The 21,226-nt window shown below is 49.6% G+C and overlaps 1 protein-coding gene across 1 annotated transcript; it reads right to left on the minus strand.

The window, feature by feature from the left end:
• Window positions 1-137: 137 nt before the first annotated feature.
• Window positions 138-18,957, minus strand: TMPRSS6 (transmembrane serine protease 6). Its single transcript, XM_080392959.1, has 17 exons — window positions 18,731-18,957; window positions 18,396-18,538; window positions 18,134-18,201; window positions 16,725-16,909; window positions 13,951-13,992; window positions 12,821-13,025; window positions 12,330-12,466; window positions 11,645-11,757; window positions 11,323-11,432; window positions 10,131-10,276; window positions 9,073-9,171; window positions 6,827-6,940; window positions 6,411-6,527; window positions 5,517-5,685; window positions 3,364-3,635; window positions 1,952-2,088; window positions 138-1,251 (listed from the first exon to the last, which is right to left on the minus strand). The coding sequence occupies exons 1-17, from the start codon at window positions 18,876-18,878 to the stop codon at window positions 1,093-1,095; spliced, it is 2,364 nt and encodes a 787-aa protein (XP_080249085.1). The 5' UTR covers window positions 18,879-18,957; the 3' UTR covers window positions 138-1,092.
• Window positions 18,958-21,226: the final 2,269 nt, after the last annotated feature.

Consider the following 21,226-nt stretch of genomic DNA (forward strand, 5'->3'; position numbering starts at 1 on the left):
CTGTGCCTGGGGGACAGCTGAGCGGGAGGCAGGGGTGTGGAAACTTTTCCCATTGCCAGTTTCAGTATTGGAGTTTGGTCAAAAAGATACAAACCCCAAGATAATTTTAAACAGAGTAAGGCAAACTAGAGCCAAAAAAGGCTTCAAATTAATTTTATTTCTAATTCCAGAGAGCGGCCCATTTTATACACACACAGACACACATACACACACATATATATCTATTTTTAGTAAAAAACCCAAACCCATAGCAGTCACTGTTTAAGCACTGTGCCCTGAAGCCTTCTCCTTCACCTCCTGGATTATCTGAGTTAGGAGATGGAAGCAGCTGAGACACCCTCATGTTAAAGGTATTTGGAAGGGCTGAGGGACGGGATGGGAGGCTGCTCCAGTGTTTTTACACTGAGGGCCAGGGCCAGTCCCTGAGGAAAGTGCAGCAGCGGAGGCTGGGTGCTGCGCCAGCAGGGAGGCAGGACACGCGCCTGGGGGGTGTGATGCTGGTCTCATGCCTGGGAGTCAGTGAGACGTGAAGAGTTGCCTGGCTGAGCTGAACAACCCTGAACAGCACATGCCAGCTAAGAAAAGAAGCAATTAGGGAGATGGAAGAGGAGGAGTGATGGGAGGGGAAGGGGGAAGAAGGATAAGCAGCAGGAAGGAAGAGGGAAGCAGATTGATTTCACGGTTACTGAAATCTAACTACATCAGTCACATTTTCTTTCAGCAAATGTTCCAGCATAAGAGTGTGGCTGAATCACATGGTTCATGGAAAGTTCAACTCCCCTTGTTCCTTTCCTCAGAAATGAGCAATATGGGACCATTGCCGTGTGTCATGTTACCCCTGCCCCCAGATGTTTTGGATGGATGGCCTATAAACATCTCGGGATGCTCCCTGGGAAGCACTGATGGGGAAGAGGGTCTGCCTGCCTTTCTCTACAATCCCCACGGCAGGCTTTTTTTACCCTGCTCAGAAGACCATCCTGGGTCTGACAACATCCCACACAGAAACTCTCTTTCTCTGACAGGCAAGTAGGATTAGAAATAAGTGCCACGTGAGTGTAGGTCTGATGGGGAGAAGGCAGAGACGCACTTTTCTCAGCTCATGGTTTGGTTCATCCAGCCCAGCACTTGAGTGATCCTGGTGTATACTCCATAGTGATTTGGACGTGCGCATCCCATTCCCCAGCTGACCAAACCAGCCAGAAACCACCTGCCACTGGGTTCCTTGCAGGCCAGCGGACCTCCAGAATCACCCTAGAGAAAAGGAAAGAACAATGGGGTGATGGTGATCAACCAGCTTCTCCTGCTGAACGATTATACCAGCTCTGAGTCCCTCTGTATGCAGATTCCTGTATCCCCTCAACTCATGCCTGGGACATCTGCAACACTTCTTGTATCTTAAGCAGATGTCAAAACCAGTCTCTAGTGCAAACATCTGACCCATTTTTGCATTCCTTCATCATGCAAATTCCTCCCCTCTAGCCGGGTCCCAAGAAGCTGACTGCTCTATTTTTCTTTATGCTCTGTGTGGCATTTCTAAACGTGTGGAGTGCAAGGAAGCTGGTGGAATTTAAGTGGATACCCAGAAGGATGAGAGACAGAGGAATTCCTTGAGACTGATAGTAATGAAGGAACAGACAGGTTACTGTGTGTGACGGATGCTGAAGAGGCTGATGGGGTAAGACGCTTATGTAGACATGTGACTTGAAAGTGGGAGGTAAAGAGTGGACAATGGGCTGAAATGAGAAAAGAAGCTTAAATGTATTTGGATCCTTTCTAAGGCAAAGGTGCTGGGAAGAAGTGGTCCTGAGGGCTGTGGTTGGCCACTTAGATCAGAGGAAGTGTTGGGGGATTCAGGCATTTTAAAGTCTTTTCACACTCATTTTAATTTATGGAGACTAGGGACACACCCCACCTCTGGTAGTCAACCCTGATCCCACAACTCCTCAGTCACCTGGCAGGCATCTTTCTTGCCCTTGTGGTACCCAGCACACAGCATCCTGGGAGAAATCATGTAGTGATAGGCCTCACTGCAGATGTCCTGCTGGATGAGCTGCACGTCCACCTTCTGCAGAACATTGCTGATGTGTCCTGAGGGGTAGAGCACCAAAAGTAGTGCAGGTAAGCAATGGTGGAGCTTCCCACCGTTTACCATGATCCCCCAGCTCATGCCCATCTCACTGCATGCTGAAAGCTGCCATCTGAATTCTGTTCTGCTCTCCACTGGCCTCACAGTCTCTGACTTTGCTAGCAGAGCACTTCATCTGCATGGAACAAGTAACATTCCCCTTCAGTCCCTTTTCCTACAGGAACGTAGTGTGAGCACTTCAGCTTTTTGGGACAAGGGGGATTCTGGTTTGGGGAAACCTCTGAGATGTCAGAATTTTGGGTTTGATTCTCATTGAAATGGATGTTAAGTCCTTCCAGTTAAGTGTGCAACCCAGGAGTGTCCAGTTCTGGATAGATACATTTAGGAAGCAGCTGGAGCAAGTGTGTGAGTGAGTGAAGGCACCCAGCTGACCTGGGTGAGCACACCTATATTCCTGTGCCATGCACTACTAGAAAATGGCTTGTTTTGCTGGTCCTGTGGGGAGGGAACATGAAGGTTCCATACCTATGCAGCTAAACTCTTCCTCACAAAACAGAAGGGATTCATCCATACCACACCATGGGAACAGGTCTTGGCCCATGCTGTCCCCTAGTAGTGTGTGGGTCCTATGTGGTCAAAATGGTCAAATGGTCCCAGGGAGCATGCTAATAATTACACAGTGTGATCCTCAGGGGAACCTGCACTGCTCCCATTGAATATACTGGTGTTGCTGGGGGGACCCAGGTCCTAGAGTCTTTTACATTGGGAAAATGTTGCTGCAGGGGCCACAGATGGGTGTCCCCATGAGATCCAGTCCCAGTTTGATGAAGAGCAGTGTTTTGATCTCAGCTCTTTCCATTCGGGCACTGTCTCTGGGGAATGACCCAACAGGATCCCACATGTCTATGTAAGCATAGGGTTGAGCTTTGAGACTGAGGCTGCTCCATGCTGTGACCATGGTTCAACAACCACTAGACAGACCCCTAATTCCTGAAGGGCTATTCTAGTTTTTGGATGAAGGAACACATGCTGTCCTCATACAGATTACCAGACTTTCATGCCTGCCTCTCCAAATGAGGTTTCAAAGCACTCAACAGGTAACTTTGGCCAACCTGTGACCCAAAATCAAAGGGTGTGAAGGTGATAATAAAAAAAATTCAAAAAGCATAATAACGCTTTGAGGTGAACAGAAGCCTAGTCAGCCTACCCCACATCTGAACCTATGTTTCCACCTTGGCTCTGCTACAATAGGCCACCAGCAAAGACCTTGCACCTACCACCTTCCTTGAGGGCTCCCCAGCCAGTGATCCAGCAATGACGACCAGGCTCAAAGAGGTGAGAAGGAGCAGGCAAGCAGATGGGCTGGATTAAGGGTGAGATGATCACAGGATGGTCCAGCTGGAGCAGGGCCACATCATAATCATGGCTGTCCTCCTCGTAATAAGGGTGGAGGAAGAGGCGGATCACCTTGAAGGACACCTCTGTGTGACTGGTGGCATTTTGCAAATATTTGCCCAAGTAAACAGTCCAGATGGAGGCAGAGGACAGTCTGTAGGACACAGCAGAGAAGATAACTCATCACACGAATGGAAAAGGATGGGTGGAACCTGACTGTTTCTGTTGCAGTCTTTTGAGGAGTCCGATATGGATGATCAACTCCTTCAGTGGGGTGTCTTTTTTTATTTGGCTACTGATTTCAACAGACTGGGTGGGACATCTCTTTGATGCCTTGAACACGTGTACAGTGGGACTAACTTTGGGCAGACACTCATACACCCAGGCAACTCGCTCATATTTGCTTCTTATCCTTAGCAAAGCAGGCTAAAAGGTGTATGTAGATGAGGCAAGCAAGAGGGGCTGGTCATGTGCAAGTGACTATGACAGGACAGAGAGCAAGAGCTGAGCTGGTGAAGCAAAGCTGCAAGGAGGAGACATGGAGGTGCAAGCTCTGAGAAATTTCTAAGAGGGAGTGAAGTGAGAAAAGCAGCTCAGAAGTGAAGGCATTAAAAGGCATGACAGCCCTTTACAGAAACAGGGGCTAAAGCTGGGGACAGCCTAACAAGGTGACACCTCTGAGAAGAGAACAGCTAAGAGCTAACAGCCAGGGGAGACCCTGTCCCCAGCAGGAGGTTGAGGAGCAGAGAGGAGCTCACCTTGGACCAGATCAGGAGGAAGCAGGAAGATGTCTGATTTTAGGCTCCGAGTCCTGCCTACCCTTTGCCTTACACATGCTGGTTTCTCCCACACTGCGCCTCTGGGTACAAAGAACTCCCTGGGCTGGTTTGACCATCTCTCTTGCTCCAAACTCCCCTTCAGGACCAACCTCTAGCCTATTGTGTTCACAGGCAGATGCCCATAGCACAGTCCACCCCAGGCTGCTGCTGTTCTTCTGCTCCTCTTTTCCCTTACTTCTTATCTCTCACACCACTTAGTTTCTCTCCCTGACAGGTGCACACACATGCCATTTAACAGGGCTGTGCTAGCTCCATCCATCCTGCACTGAGACACTCCGGAATGGCCAAATCCAGCCCACATGGACCACTTGAAAGGCCTGCTTCCAGTACTGGGGGGCTTCCTTGCAGGGTTGTAGGACACAGGTAGGAGGAGCACGGCAGGAGCAAGGTGAGGTGAGAAGCGCAACTGCAAAGCAGCCCCAGTCCTACCAAGGCTAGTGTCACCATACCGAGGATGACCAGCAGCTCCTCCTCCCCAAGCTCCATAGCATCAGGAGGGAAGGGCAGCTGGGGAAGTCCAGCAGTAGTATCTTGGGAGGTGGGGGACCCCCACTGGCTCACTGGTAGAGAAAAAGTGGAGTCTGGAGGAGGTGGAGACTGGGTCTCAGGGTGCACATTCCTTCCCCACCCAGCCCTGTCACCTAGCAGAGCTGTGGACCTTCCTCCCCCTCACTTCTTCCTAGTTTGAAAGCGTGAGTGAACCGCCGATTGGTATGTTACTGCTGCCGTTGTGGTATGTACACTGGTGGAAGGAACTAGGGGAGAGACTGTGCTTCCCCTGAAAGAGCACGCCCCAAGGGTGGGCAGCATGAGACCCAAACAGCATCCTCCGTAGGTAACGTTATCCTGGCTCCATCCTAGCACATGCTGACACCTCCAAGGTTTTCACAGCATGGGGACAAGCCAGAGCCAAAGCAAAGGTGGAGGTGTGAAATGTCTTCCACTACCATTGCCCTCCCAAAGCTGCTCTGTGAATCTCAGCACTGCCCCTTTTTCCCTGCATGCACACCCAAATACTAGTGTGTGTATCCATACCCCTTTCTCCAGCTCCAAGCCACAGACAAGCATGGCACAGGTGCCAGATGAGAGGTGCAGCTGCCCCATGTCATCTTCACAAGCTGCATGATCCTCCCATCATGCATGACATGGAAAACAATGCAAATCCTCCTGTCAGGTACCCTCCCCTCTCCATTTACCTCTCATCCTGGAAGCAGTGCGCAGCTGAGACCACCCAGCGATCAGCAACGAGTGTTCCCCCACAAATGTGGCGTCCCCGAACTTGCAGGCTGGCCTGCCACGGCCATTCCCCTTCCACAGAATTCACACCACCCACAATCCTGCTGAGAGGGGCTTGCAGCCCACAGTCTGAGGAGAAGGAGACACAGCAGGTACTTCAGGGGAGGAAGGGAGCATAATATGCTGTGCCTGCCCTTCATTTCCTACTTAATTGACTGAAGAGTTTGACTTCTAATCCCTTGCCTAACCCAGCCAGCAGATGCTTCATTTACTGTCCAGGACAGGTCTAGTGAGCGCTCCCTCCCAGTGGTGCCCCCGCTGATGCCTGCACAGCCTCAGCCCACCTCCGGCTGCAGCCTGGGGATGCTTTGGAGCAGCACGCTGTCTGTGCTACCTGCTGTGCTGCTGGGGAACCCTTGCAGTCATTTCCTTTCACTCCCCACCAAGGGTCCAGAAAAAACAGGCAGGGAAATCAGAACACAAGCTCTCTCCCTGCCTGTGATCATGCAGTCATGGGTGATTTCACTGGAGCTTCGTAGGATAGCGTTACTTCACATACACCAGCATAGTGGTCCAACAGGCAGCCTGGGGTTAGGACCTGGCCTGTGAGACATGTCTACCTGGCCTGAAGGAGATGGGGAGCAGCTGTCCAAAGAGTAAGCGCCTGCTTACAGCTCAACACAGAGCTGGCTCATTGCTGCTGCCACTGCTGCTGTGGGGCTGGGGTAGGGAGAAGGTGATGGAACGATGGAGGGTGGGTGCTTATGCTGGGGTGGCGGGGGGAAAAAGGGATGACTTGCAGCTACGTGGCATCCTGAACCTGCCTGGATGATGTGTGACTGAGTGTTCCTCACCACAACGCTTCTCATCGGACAGGTCATTGCAGTCTGCAGTGGTGTCACACAGGGGGTTGGGTTTCTTCACGCAGGTCCCATCTTCACAGCGATAGGTGAAAGGACCGCAGGGGACCCCTGCAAAGAGGAAGGGGAGCCAAGGCTGAGGGATGTAGAGGCTGACGTTGTAGGCGCAGCCTGAAGTCCTTTGAGTGGGGGGGGGGAAAGGCAGCAGAGAGCTTGGGGGAACTCCATAAATGATGACAGGAAATTTCCTGAGCATGCTTGGTTAGCTACAAACAGAGCAAATGTGGACAGGTTGGGCACATTGACCCCTAGCTGGTGCCCTTAGCTCACAAGAGGGAAGTATGCTACCGACAGCCCTGGCTCGAGTGTCGGGGAAGGTATTTGTCAGCCCAGCATTGTCCCCTCCCTACCTTCACTGCACTGCTCCTCATCGCTCCCGTTGGTGCAGTCCAGCTGCTGGTCGCACACCCTGCTGAACTCGATGCAAGTGCTGTCCTCGTGGCACTGGAACTTTGCAGGACACACTGTGTGGGAGGGAAGCACCCAGGAATTGGGCACAAAAGACAAGACATCAGATGTGAGATCAGGGTCCCAACTGCACCGGTAAGCTCTGCAACCTCTTCCCTGACCTCATGAGGTGTTCTTAAGGCCAGCTGCAGTCTAGTGAGCTGTGAGTCTTTGCCTGCACCCTGTCTTACACTTTGCTGATGCTGGCTTAACTTTCCTGGATTTCTTTGCTTGGCCTCGGACCTGCCTCATCGCTATGGACTTGCCTTGATGTCACTGGACTCTTGGTTGACCCCAGATTGCCATCAGCAGACCCGATCTGCTTGCCTCATTCAGGTTCTGTAGGACTGCATTCTCTCTGGTAAGGTCACTGTTCTTCCTGCCTTGACGTCACCTTCAGCTCATGGATCACCTTCCCTTACAGAGCAGCTGCTCTCCTTGCTCTTGGGTAGGTGAGTCCTGAACAATAATGGATTCTTCAGTGTCCATGAGCTCTGATAGCTGCTCAGGATGGAGATGGGCCTAAGGTGCCTACCCATCATGGAGTATGACTTCTGATTATACATTTTCATAGCAGGAACTTGTTCTGTGTTTGTGTGTATCTATGTACAGTACCAAACATGATGGGCCAGTACCTCCCAGGCATTTTCTTACTGCAATGGCTGTAATTTTTTCAGTAATTAGCATGAGGCTTCCAGATAGCTAAAGGCACATGAAGGTCTGAGGCAATGTGAACACTGATTTTAAAGACAAGGACTGTTGCATACAGGCACGGAGAAATAAGCAGAGATGCAACAGCGGCAAGAGTGCAAGAAAGGAAAGAAATCACAAAGTTTCTATTTTCTTTTTCAAAAATAAAGGGATGTTGGAAAACACTGAGGAACAAATATGCATTTTGTTCACTGTGATCTGTGTTAACCTGTGGAACTGAATGATACACGATATCCCTGGGGTCAAGATGATAACAAGATTCAAGAAAGAATTAGTTATTCATAAGGATGCATATGTATCCATGTCTACATGAGGGAAGCAAGCAAGCCCTGATGTCAGACAGCTGGATGATTGGACAGAGTGCACTGTCAGCAAGACTGCAGTCAATACAAAACCCAACACTGGCAATGCTGTGAGAGCTCTCACATTTCCAGAACTGAGTTAAAACTTCCTTGAGAAAGATTTCTCCTTCCTCCCTCCCTCCCTCCCTCCCTCCCTTCCTTCCTTCCTCCCTCCCTCCCTCCCTCCCTCCCTCCCTCCCTCCCTTCCTTCCTTCCTTCCTTCCTTCCTTCCTTCCTTCCTTCCTTCCTTCCTTCCTTCCTTCCTTCCTTCCTTCCACTGTTCTATAACTGCCTTTAAATCTTTCAGAATTGGCCACTGCCTCCAGTGGTTCAGGGAACTTTCTGTCTGTGAAAAAACAGCTGTAGGGGACAACTAATGAAGAATTTGTGGTGGCAGCGATGTGATGAGCCCCCCACCCCCCCCCAGAGGTGGGAGAATAGATGAATTAGGTGTCATGCCTGAGCCTGAATAGCTGTTTCTATGAGAATGGGGCTTTGCAGGAGTCCTGGGATGCTGGGGATGGTGTCCGCATCAGCACTAACTGCTGTTGGCATGATGGCTGATCTAGGACTTGGATGCTCCCAAAATGCGTCGAAATATATGGGTAAGGCTCTCTACAGATCAAGTGTCACAAATGGCCTGGGGGGGAAAGGGAAAGAGCAGGGCAGCGGGTGGGTTTGGGGAGGTGTGGGCAGGGTGGGAGGGTTGGAGGAGGATGCTGAGAGGTATGACAGCAGAGGGGGCTGTGGCCCAGGGCTGAGCCGGATTGTCGTGCCTGGGTAGGGGCAAAGCAGGACAAGATGGGGGACAGCCTGGGCAGGGGGCTTCTTGCAGGCTGCCTGGAGCCCTCGGTGCATGGGTACTAGGGTGTTGTCCCAGGAAGGCTGTGCTGTGCACAGGAGCAAGAGGTCTTGCTGTTCCTTCCCGAGTAGGCTTAAGCCATACAGCAGTGGGGATGAGGCTTTTAAGCTTCTAGAGGGAGGTACGAGGCTGTACCTAGGCTAACTGAATCCGTACCATCTCTGTCTTCCCTTGAAGGAGCAAGGGGCTGCGTGCTGCTGAGACCAGGGACCAGCAGGGAGAAGAAATCACTCACCACAATTTCTCTCATCCAGCCCGTTGGGGCAATCTTTGATCCCATCGCAGGCTGGGACGCACAAGCCGTTCACCAAACACAAGAACTCCCCAGGACAGGCTGTGAAACCACCAAAGAGTAGTTAGTCACCAGTGACTGGAAATGTTCTTGCACCAGAGCCCTGTGGTTTGAAAATGGAGTGTGGAGCTGCACACCTTCCTGACTGCATGTGTGCTGCAGCAGTGTGCTGTGGCACTTGCTGTGCTCCCCAAAACCTGCCACGTCATCTGCTCTGAACAAGGGCAAATGGAGCCAGCCTATGCACCAGAGAAAGGAGGGCTTTTCCCCGCTTCCCATTGTACCAATGGGCAAGAGCCAGGACAACCACCGCCTGGTATGCTGTATGTCTGGTTTAACAGTGCTTCAGGACTCCTAATGCTGCAGAAAAGCTGAAACAGGTTCTTTGGAATTATTATTAAAACTTGCTTGGGGCCTTGAAAGGTTGGTGTTAGACACGTATTGGCAGGTGCGTGTATTCAGGGGTTGGTGTGCGTTACAGGCACCTTTAGGAATGAGGTGGAGAAACCTTGGAAAGACAGACTGTGGGTGTGCATTTGCATATGTGCATATGTGCATATGTGCATATGTGTATTTATGTATGTTTTCATTTGTCTCTCGCTTGCATGGATTCCAAGATGAGCAGGAAACAGCTCTAAGAGCTCTTGTAATTGAAATAAAAGTCACTTCAAGCTGGAGGTGGTATCTCATTGAATTCTCAAGAGCAGTCCATGATGTGGGCATTGGGGTGGGACTGTAGACTACTCTCTGACCTGGTGTTTTGGTGCATGGATGCTCTGGCAACATGTGGCAGGGCCACATGTGCAGAAGCAGCTTTACATGTAAATGCCTCTTCTTTTTGGGACATCAGTGGTGTGTGCATCACTGATTTGTGAACACGTGCCTGATAGGCAGATGGCACCTAGGGCTCACGGGATGTGTGATGTGTTTCTTCTAACACAAGCCAAGTGCACAGGGGCTGCTACCCAGCTACTAAGGAGCAGGGAGGAGCCTGAACTTACAGTCAGATTGGTTGTACAGGCTGTAAGCTGCCTGTACGCCGGGGCCGGTTAAGGAGATCTGTGAGGTGAAGGTGATGGTAATGTCAACAGAGGACGTGACTGGGATCCGCTCAGCGTAGGCTTGCAGGGTCCGCAGGCCACACAATCTGAGGAGCAAACACAGGTGGGGTGTCTTGGGCAGGGAGGGAGGAGAAGACAACAAAGTGGGGCAAGGGGTCTCCGTGGGAAGGGGGACACACAGACTGGGTGTGGGGGGAAGCCAGGAAGGCAAAATACCTTCAACATGGCATGAGACCCAGAGTTCAGAGTGACCCTACTATCTTTGGACATTTCCCACTTTCTGGGCAAGGGCTGAATTCAAACCACACAAAGCAATTCCGTTCTTACGTTTGTCTTCCATGTCGTAGAAACTGCGGTGCTGACAGTTTAAGAGAGGATGTCAGGGAGAGGAGAAGTGGAAATCCTAAGCAAGGGGAACAGAGCTTCTGGATCAGATACTCTAGAGGAAAAGAAGTTACCCCCCACAGGAGCAATGGAGAGAAAGTTAATGAGATGGGCTGGGGGAAGTCTTGGATGGAAAGGGGCAATTTTGCAGTAAGTGGGAGAAAAAAAAAAGCCATAGGTCTAACCATCTCAGAGCCTGCTTTGAGGAGGTGGGAGCCCAGCATCTCCTGGTTCTTTGTGCCTGGGGAGGGGTGGGCTGCAGCCCCAGCTGTATATGGATGCTAATTTTGAGAAGTCTTGCAGGGGGAAGTGGCTGTAGTCAAAGCAGGAGGATATGGAGCTAGGCGGAAGATCTGTATGGAGGTGGATGCAAGGCAATGGCACACACAGATAATATTGCAGAGGTGGTGACAGGCAGATTTGCAAACACAGGAGACGTGGGAGGACACCAAGGTTACACAGACAAGAGAAAACTAGGAAGCCTGATGCAAACAGCAAGACAGAGAAGGCAGGCTGGTAGCTCAAAGCAAATCTGTAAGAAATGTGCTCATTGAGAAGCCTGTGAATAAGAGAAGTTAAAAAAGAAGTAGAAAAACAAGAGGCACCAGCACAAACTGTGGCCACTGAGTGTGGTGATAGGCTCTCCTTCCTCAGACCCGGCGGCTGAAGTGAGCAGGGAACATACAGAGATTCAATCCCAGTTTAATCCCAAGTGTTTAGTAAGAGAAATCAGGACCCCAGCACACACCTTCTGTTCTGAATTATCCACTGGCCTTGGGTACAGGGCAGGTCGTGCGTCTGTCTGCTGAGTGCGTAGGCATCGAACCACAGGGTGACCCCATAGTCAAGAGATGGGACCTGCAGGCAAGGGGGTCCAGAGCAGACTGTAGATGGATCCTATGAATGCTGCAGCCCACTCACATGACAGAAATGAGCAGGGTAGGTGTGAAGGGGAGAGACGCCGATTCACACATTGCAGGCCAGAGCACTGGTTGTATTCCCTGCCTAATGCGGGGAGTGCCGCACGGGTTTCAGGGATGGGGTGGATGCTCTTGTGAGAGCTGGCTTACCGTCATGTGCCAAGTGCACTGCGTGTTGGGTGAGTAGTAACTGGGGTAGTGTGGGGTGCCAATCTTTCCCTGCAGCTCCAGGCCCTCCTGCAGAGTTATATTCACTTCGCAGGCTGTAAATACAGATGTTCAAAGCTCTGCTACCTGGCAGCCAACCCATTGGACTCATGCCATTTACTCATCCCATTGCAAGAAGGCAGAAATGGGGCCTCAAGACCTGATGCTAAAGGTGACTAGGACGTTCCACCATTCCCCTTCAAGGGGCCATTTCTACTTGGCAAGACTTTTAGCCTCCTCCTTTTGTCCAGAGAAGGGTAATGGCAACGTATAGTGCTGTTTTAGACTCTTATGTTGAATTGACATTTATCTGCAAGTGCATCTGGACATGATGTCCATGCCAAATCTGGTCTGTCCATGCATGAGAGCTTGGCCTTCTCTTAAAGTATCACAACCACTCATTCTGCTTGCCAGAGCCAGGGCTGTAAAGACTCGAGCCAGATGCTGATGTATGAGTGCAGGTGAGAGAGCAACATCTAACCTGCTTTTTACTGATCACCTCTACCCTTGCAACCTAGAGTGATTTCTGCCCCTAATGGGGATGGAGTACCTCTAGAAGTTGTGATGTTGTAGGAGATAACCTGTGTCCTTCCTGTATCTATGGCCACCCTCCTCTAGCCTTTCTCACCTTTGAGGGGCACTGCCTGCACTGAGAGGATAAAGGGGTCATAGTAGCTGTACATGGCTTTCTTCCACACAACGGACATGACAGGGCCAGATGAAAGGATTTCCACGATGGGCTCCTGCCGGCTGCAGCCATAGATCCTCAGAGGAAAAAGATAAAAAGATGGGAGTGAAGCAAGCAACAAACTAATGGAAGAGAAGAACGAGAAAGAGACAATGGAGGTCTGTGTTATCCTCAGCACATGCCTGCTGTGAGGCACTAACTCAATCAAATAAAAGACCAGCAGAGAGACAGCTCATGCTGCTGTAATCTCTCAGGCTGCATGGCTGGCTTTGTGATATCCCACATCAGTGACTTTAGATGATCAGCAAGAGGCAGGTTCTGCATCAAAGAGAATTTCCTCTGATGTAGTCTAACACCTTCCCCTGCTGTGGTGTGTTGTGCCATCCTGCACGGCTTCCCCGTGGTGCGTGCCCTGCTCAGGAGCTACCTACGAGGTGATGAGGTGTTTCTCTAGGGGCCCAGCTGCGTCATACATGGCCAGGCGATCCCTGCAGTCTGGGAGAGTCCACTCCAGGCGTAGCTTGATCATATAGCCCTTGAGGCTGTGGAGGTGCCAGAGACAACTGGAGGCCAGGTAGTCAGGGCCCTCCAGCCTTAGAACATCATCCTCTTGGACGTAGCTGTACCTGTAGCAACCTGGATCCGAGGGAAAGATAGAGGGCTTTAAACCTCAGGGTGATGTGAATGGATGCAAAGGGGGACTTAGGGGTGCTTGTAAGGGAAATAGTGTGAGCCCTATTTCAGGGTAAGGCTGACTCATCCCAGTGATCTCAGTTTACTTTTACATATGTTGTGGTGGCACTGGTCCCCTCATACTGTTGCCCCAGTTTCTTTCTATAAGAAAGCCTCTTCCTTGGTTAAGCTAGTGTTACCTCAGGCTTCAAATATCAGCACAGCACAGTTATCTTCCTCTGGCTTTATTTTCTTTTTCACCTCTTTCTCCTCTCATTCTCATATTCTTCCCAGCTTTATATTCCCCTCATCTGATTTCCAGGTTTCAGCAGGCTTCCAGACCAGGATTTTTGAGTAAAAGTCAGTTTAAAGGTAAGTTTCTAACAGCATATCTAATGCAAGCTGCCAGCCACAGCACTTACAACACTGCCTGAAATTACTAGAAGCATCTTCAAACATCACTAAGACAACAGAGTCCAAAATGACTGACAGCACATCCTGTGCAGAGCCATGTAGGAACCCACCCACCCCACTCAGCAGTTTCATGGGGCCTGGAAATAGCACTGTTGTACCAGTACACCAAGCTATTTGACAGGACTCAATAGGACAGGGACAAGACTAAGGTGGCTGCGCTGCCCCTGGGAGCTGGTGTCTCTGCACAGTGTTGTGCTACTGGGGCAGAGGTGTCAGAATGCTCGGAGCCGTTCAACACATAGCTGCGTCATATAGTTTGGATCTGGCCAAGCAGCAGCACTGATGCTCCCCTGCTACTGTTCTCATCTCCCCTTCCCAGGACTTACAACTCCAGGAAGCCAACAAGCTTTCTGTCCCCTGTAAAAATCCCTCCCATAAAGTCACAAACTCAAAAAGAAAGGAAAAGATAGCCTACCCAGAGTGGATTTCAGCACTACTATGTCTTTCACACTGGATTCTGTTAGAAAGAAAATATATAAAGGAAGATAAACAAAAAGATAAACTGGTAGTGTCCGAATGCTAGCATGGCAGGTGAGGTCTCCCTCCCTTCATATGTAAGTGACTCACAATTTTGGCATGGGACATCCTCCAGGCACTTCTCTGTCTGCTCTCAGGGACTTGTTTCAGTCATGCCTTCCCCACCTCATCTCTCTGGGAAATCTCTCTAGCCTTTGCTCCGAATCCAACAGCCCTAATTCGTGCTTTCCAGCCCACCATGGGCTTCTCTGCCTTTTTTCTTTGCCTGTTTTCATGTGTCTCTTCCCCTCCCCAGGAGGGCTGGGCATTGCTTCAGGCAGCCATTCCCTTTCTCTGCCAGCCAATCCCACTTCCCAGTGCCTTCACCACCTGCTGACCCTTTCCCTGTTCTCCCAGTTTTATACATACACACACACACATATATAGATATAATCCTCATTCCCTCACTGCAAAGTTTGGGAGTTACTGAGGGTGGGGAAAGAGGTCTTTTGATGACCACTGGTTGATGAGCTACTCAGCATCCTTAGAGTCCACCTCTGGAGAAGGAAGGTGCAGAGAAAACCACCAGCAAAGACCATAAATCTGTGGAAAAGAGAGTCACAGGGTGGACAACACTTTTAGGAGAGCTGGGCTTTGCTCCAGCCTCCCAGCTGAACTGGAACTGGTCAGAGATCAGGTGCTGCTGGGAGTAATTGCCAAAATAAAAGACACCATGAGGTCAGTTGGGTGTGAGAATTGTTATTGGGGGCTTGCCTAGGTCAAGGCTTTTGGTCTTCTGTAGGTCCTAAGCAGAGTTTGCAATTCTGTGGGGAGAGCGGAGCAGTTTTGTCATAGGAAAAACAGATGTTGTGGAAAGACGATCCTGTAGGCATAAGGCAGGCTGCTAGAGAAGCTCATGTGCTGTAGGGAAGGATGTGTGCTGAGCTGATGTTAAGTACTCTTTTATCTGAAGGTAATAAAACTAACTTTCTGTGAGGAGGAGGAATCCCTGAAACTCGCTGGGGGAAAGGGGGAGCCAGTGTCCTGGGCTGAGTGTAGCAGTTAGTAAAAACAAAGCACTGGAGAGGCTGGAGAGGTTCCTGTGCTGGTCCGTGGTTTGCAGCTCTGTGTCTTAAGGCAGGCTGCAGCCAGACTTAGTGTTTAGAGCTAAGCAGGTCAGCAAATGAGTCTGTCAGAAAGTAATGATGTGCTAATGACTTGCTATTAGCTATCTATTTTTTCCCTTCAATTTTACAGAACAAATGAAGACAGAGGTTAAGCCACTGGCTTGAGGTCACCCTGGCCGAGCAGTAGAAGAGGTTTCTGGCTCAGTTGCTAAACTGTGCTTCTGACCGGAGAGGGAGGCAGAAAGGACTAGGGAAATCAGAAGGAGCTGGAGAAACTACAGAGGGTGTGTTAATGCCAAAATAGAAGTGTGGTCTGCTGAAATGAATAAAACAGTGAAACAGATGTGAAGGGAATAAGAAGTAACTGGGAGCAGCCAAAAGAATAGCACCATCACTTGTGTTTATGAGTTACATTATGAAGTGAGTAAAGAAAGGGGAAATGCTAGATGGGCTGACTTGGAAGCATTCAGCATATTACCTTATGGTATCTTTCTTAAGTTTATTTAAACTGACTGAGCATAAGGTCTGGTCTGCTGGAAAAAAGTTGTAAGTAGAAGTGACTGATGGTAACTGGAGGAGGAGATGTCTTTATGAGATGCTAATGCAGCTTAGGAACAAGATCCTAACATGGTGGTCTGGATAAAGGAGAAAAAATAATTTTGAGGAAATCAAATTTTCTTTGGGGACATCAAAATATGACACCCAAACCAAAACACTTAAGAAGTGGAGGGAAAAATTAAAATATGGATGGGATATATTAACATAAGATTCACCTTAGAAAAATGCAAGACAACAAATCCGGGGAAAAAGGCTTGGGAATGTAACATTTTGTGGGAAGAAGAAACTTGGAAATGAGAGTCCCAAAGGGAGAGAAGAAACACAATGTATTTTAAAACCTCTGAGGTTTGGGGCTCTCTAAGAGGGATCAGCTCAGGCTAAGAAGTTAAGTCCCATTGCAAACACCAAACACAAATTCCATTGGACTTGGATGAATTTAATATAGTCAGGTCCCTAGTTCTTTATCTAACACCTATTTTAAAGAAGTCCTGTAGGGATGGCTTTTTAAACAGGCTGTGATCTTCACTGTGGGCAACAATAAATAATCCTTAAAATTATATGTCAAGAACCAAAGTGGCAACAGTGCTTTGTGTCAGAGAAAGATGAGTGGTGACTCAGGTACATTGCCTTTGGTCTTCTCTCAATCAAGTAGCCTGGAATAATCTCCCAAAGGAAAGTAGGAAACCTAATTGCTTGTTATTTTTGAGCTGAGCTGATCAAAGTCACGACCTGTGTAAGATCTTACTCCACAGAGGCCAAAACTGATGTGAGAAAAAAAAAAAATTACCTAGCTGGTCATGGTCAGCTGTATCTCCAATAATCTTTAATCCTTCAAAGGAAGGATGCTTTTTTTGTCAGATTTCAGTTGTCCTTCATCAGGAAGAAATACATGTATCTCCTGATCCTCACTTTCCCCCTATCCTCTTCAGGTTTCCTTTATCCTCTTCAGTAGTGACTTCTGGTTTTTTCTCCTAACCTCCTTTCAGCAACTTATAAATCTTGGAGCATTTCTGACTGCTCATGACACAGCTGAGCAGCTGGTACTTACCCAGCAGAACCAGCGAGTCTGGGTTGACCCTGTACTCCATCTGGTAGGACAGGCTGCCCGAGCTGTTGAAGCTGGTGGAGAGCTCTTGATGGAGCGTTGTGTTTACCCTTTCAGCAGTCACCTCCTTCTGCTGACTCTCAGGGATTTGGAGGGCAAACCAGAAGAAGAAGGTCAGAGCACCCTCCCTAACAGAGAAATAGCATGTTAAATATCCTCTCTCTTCTTCTCCAGAATCACTGGAGAGACAAAGCCCAGAGATTAACCTCCCCCTGTTTTTCCACAAATCAGACATATCTGTGCAGGCTTCCCAGCTTGCTGCTGTGACCCAGAAGAACCACTCTGAGTGGGGCAGGAGAGCTGCTATGTCCATGGTGCTGCTTAACGTTCTGTCCTTTGGGAGAGGAAGACATTTTACGCCATCTGTCTTTAGTAATGACCATAGGTGGTCAAATTACTGTGATAATTAATCAAGGCTGGTCTAATGAGTAGTCTCATTTCAGGTAGAAATGACCTTTGGTTACTACTGACCAGGGGTTAAAAAGAAACACTCAAGACTTCATTGTCTCACCTCCCAGTGGTGACAAGTGGATGATTTATGACTCAGTACCTTACCACAAGCCATTAATGCTGGGCAGGCTCAAGCTGCAGGAGGCTGTGACTGGGAAAGCTCTGTTCAACCAGCTGGCAGAGAAAATTGGCTGGGGGAGGGGGAAGAGATGTTGAAACAAACCTTTGTTCAGTAAAAGGCTAGAGGAAGAATTGCAAGTGAAACTTTTCTTTTCCCGGTTGAAAATCGAGTTACATCACAATTGGAATTTTGCTTAGTTGAAGGAAAAATTTAGAGGTGTAGTTTTCCATGGAAAAAAAATCAGAAGCAAATTTATATATCAGTTTGGAAGTTATTCCTGCTTTCCTGATCTACTGTGATGACCTGAAAAGCTGTAGTCCCACATCTGTCCCATTTCACTGTTACCCTATTCCCAGGTGGACCATACTTCTTGGCTGGAATACCTTTTCTGGCCTCTCCCTTTGGGTGCCTAGGATCAGGCCATAAAATCACTTTATTGAATTAGACAAATTAATTTCCAGATGCTTAGTTTCTACTGGGAATGCCAAGCCCGGGGTGGGTTTTTTTCAGATCTTCCTAGTGATTTTTTTTCTCTTGAACTTTTGCCTCTGAAAATTTCTCCGTTTTGGTTATTTATTATGACTTCAGATGAACATGAACATCAAAATAGCCCCAGCCCTGTCATGCTGGAACCATTCTGGATCTGGACTGCCCAGCCCAGCCTAGAACTCATGGTGGGGACTGCAGCAGTTTGTCATGGCCAGAATTCAGTGAAACCAGAGTACAATCGACTGGAAGCTTTCACACACAAACAAGCAAATGTGCTGTGGGTGCTACTCACCCAAAGGCATACACTGTGCTCGAGTTGTAGTATCGACCCAGCTCTGTGGCACGAATCAGTTCCTTCAGCTGCAATGAGAATGTTGTCTGATAACTATTGTGCAATGTTACAGTGGCAAAGGAACTATGGCCAACTCTGTGTTTCATCCTTCTAGCTGTACAGACCCACCAAGACTGTCTCTTGGAGGAGGGTACCGGACCCCTTCCTCTTTCTACTCACTGAACTCCCTCAAGGCCAGCTCTGGTCATGAAATTGCCCTCACCATCTTCTGGAGCTTAGCTGACTCCAACCAAAAGGCTCTGGACTCCACCTGCCCAAGGTCCGGGGAGTATTGGCAGTTGAGAACCTGGAGGCTGCCACAGTAGAACTGCAGGATGGCCGGTTCCAGGTGCCATGGTCTGTAGTCTGCCAACAGAAGACACTACTGGATTACCTTGCTGATAAGGTAGAGAGAGGGGTCGGAGAGAGGGGTTTACCCGTATATATATATGAGTCTGTAAAGATCACCCAGAGTCACTACTATGCTTTACGCTCGGCATTGCCTTGACTACACCCCACCCACCTCCTGCATGGGGGCAAAACATGTTGAATTTTTACCTAGGAAATACCAGGTTGCTGCAGCAGCTCCAGCCAGCAAAAGAAAGGCTATCCCAAGGGGCACATAGCGGAGGCAGTCACGTGAGTTAATCTCTGATTTGTCCTTTGAGAGGGAGCTGGCATCTTCCTCCTGTTCCTCAGTCTCCATCAGGTATATCTAGTGACACAGCACACCATGGTCAGGCTGGGTTTTCTGCTTCCCTTTACATCTGTCTCCGGGGGTGCTATGCCATCTCTGTGCTCCTCTCCCAAGATCTATAGTCTCAACAGATCTGTGTGCTGACTATCAAAGACTTCGCTCAGTGTGAATGTGAGTAAAACTCCTAATTCGGTGGGAGGCAGGCTTCCAGGACAGTGTCCTGTCTGTGCCTCCTGGTAATCCCTTAATTTTCAAAGGCATTTGCTGGGTTTTGCTTCTGCCAAAACCACCAATGAGTACAATAACTAATTTCTCTGGAGACAAACGTGTGGTCCTCCCCCGCTGAGAATTATTTAAAACCTGGTATTTTATTGACCTAGAAATCAATGCAAAAGGAAATCCGTGCCGTCAAATGCACACAGAAGTTGCACAAACCAGTCACAGCCTGGAAGCCTGAAGCTGCACTTTGCCTGCTGTGCCGTTTTGCTCTCGGCCCCTAAAAGTGAGCCAACCTTGCCATTCTCACCAGGCTGTCTCAGGGCTAAGCCCATGCTGACACTGACTCACCAGCTGAGCTAGCGAGGAAAGAGCACCTGAGTAACACCCAGCCCTCCACCACACTCCCACCTGAGTAACACCCAGCCCTCCACCACACTCCGCTTGTGCCAGGAGACACCTTTTGTCTTCCTTTGCCCCTCATCTCCCTCAGGCTGCTTCTTTTTCTTTCTCCCCTTCCGTCAGCCCCAGACTCTGAGGGTAAGAAATGCCATCGCCCAAGAGAGCCATGTTAATCTTCATTATCTCACCTGCCTTCCTTCTCCTTTCCTCTGCTATCGCCCCCAAAGGCTTCCTGTGTTTCTGTGGCTGGCAAGGGATGTGAATGCATTCGTGTGGGAGGGCACAGAGGTCTTGGGGAATGCCAGTGCCCTGTCTACGTGTCTGTGAGTTGTCTTTGTGCCCCGTGGTGCGTATGAGCGTGGGGGCATGAGTGCATGGGAGGGACTTGCTGCAGATGTGAGAAGAGATGGTTGGCCTCATGCACATTTTAGCCTGCACGGATGCCATGGAATGTTCCCATGATAAGGATGAGTGGGCTTCTTGGTCTCCTTGCTTTCCCCTAGTTACTGAGTGCCAAGCCCTCTAGGCTGCCTTGCAACATGGGAACACACTTGTGGAACGTAAGCACCAAATAACTCACTTTAAACCCAGCTTGGTGAACATCAGCACTCGGACAATCAGCTGCACATCTGCTTGCTCTAATACACCCTTCCAGAGAGGTACATGGTACAAACAGGCCCAGCAAAGGCTGCCCTCCCTTGCTTCTCATGGGTCACCTTTCTGGGCAAGCCCTGGGGAGGATCTCCTCCTCAGTGAACCAAGCTGGGTGGAGCAGGAGAGCAAGGGCAATTCTCTGCTATCACAGTATCCCTTCAGAAACAGCGGGCACAAGCAAAGAACCACAGATGGAGGGGTGGGGGGGAGGAGGGCAGGAAGCAACAGCAGCAGAACCACTTTGTTAGATTTGGTGATAGGCACCGGGGTTTCCCCAGAGCTGCAGACCTACCTTTGAAGCCTGCTACTGCCTGTGAGGCCTGGCCCATACCCCTATGCAAGACAGCTTACACACACATGGAATGGGGGAGAAAGGAGGACATCTATTTACCCAAGCTCAAGGTCTCCTCAGCGATCAATAACCTGATGCCATGTCCCTTCAGCTCGGCCTTTGTCCTGCACCGTCCTGCCACGATGGGTCAGTGCACCCTGTACAATGTTTTTTTCTTTTCCGAAATGGAGTTTTTGGAGGCTTGCAGGGCGAGAAGATCTGCAGTCTGAGCAGGTCAAGCCTGAAAAATGTCAGGGTAGAGCAGGAGCACCTCCAGCTGTGCAGAGACAAGCAACCCAGAAGGCTGGTGCGGAGAGCTTATGTTGTCCTCCTTGGGGGACAGGGAGTTGCTGAGCAACTGCTGTATTTCTTAGCTATCCTCCTTGGTCCCATTGGAGGGAGAGGCAAAATGCAGGGTGTGTGCTTCCTAGCACAAAGATGAAGCAGATGCTGGCTGGCAGGTGTAGAACACTTGAAGGAAGGAAGACAGGAGTAGCCAGCGGGTCCAGTTATCACAGTGGTCTTGCAGATGAAAGCACAGCACGATGTCTCTCAATGCCCACCAACAAGACTGCCTCTGGTCTTCTTGCACTTCTTGCTGCCCAGTCTCCTGACGCTGGGCTCCCTGCACGCTGTTGCACTGCTGCTCCCTCCTCCCTGCAACATCTGCTTTTCTTCTAGCCCCAGGTCCTCCTCACCTACCTTGCCTGCACTACCTTCTGCTTACAGCCCTGCAGCTCTGTACGTGCCCCTT

The sequence above is a fragment of the Falco punctatus genome, assembly GCF_963210335.1.
Source record: "Falco punctatus genome assembly, chromosome: 6".
Classification (NCBI taxonomy): domain Eukaryota; kingdom Metazoa; phylum Chordata; class Aves; order Falconiformes; family Falconidae; genus Falco; species Falco punctatus.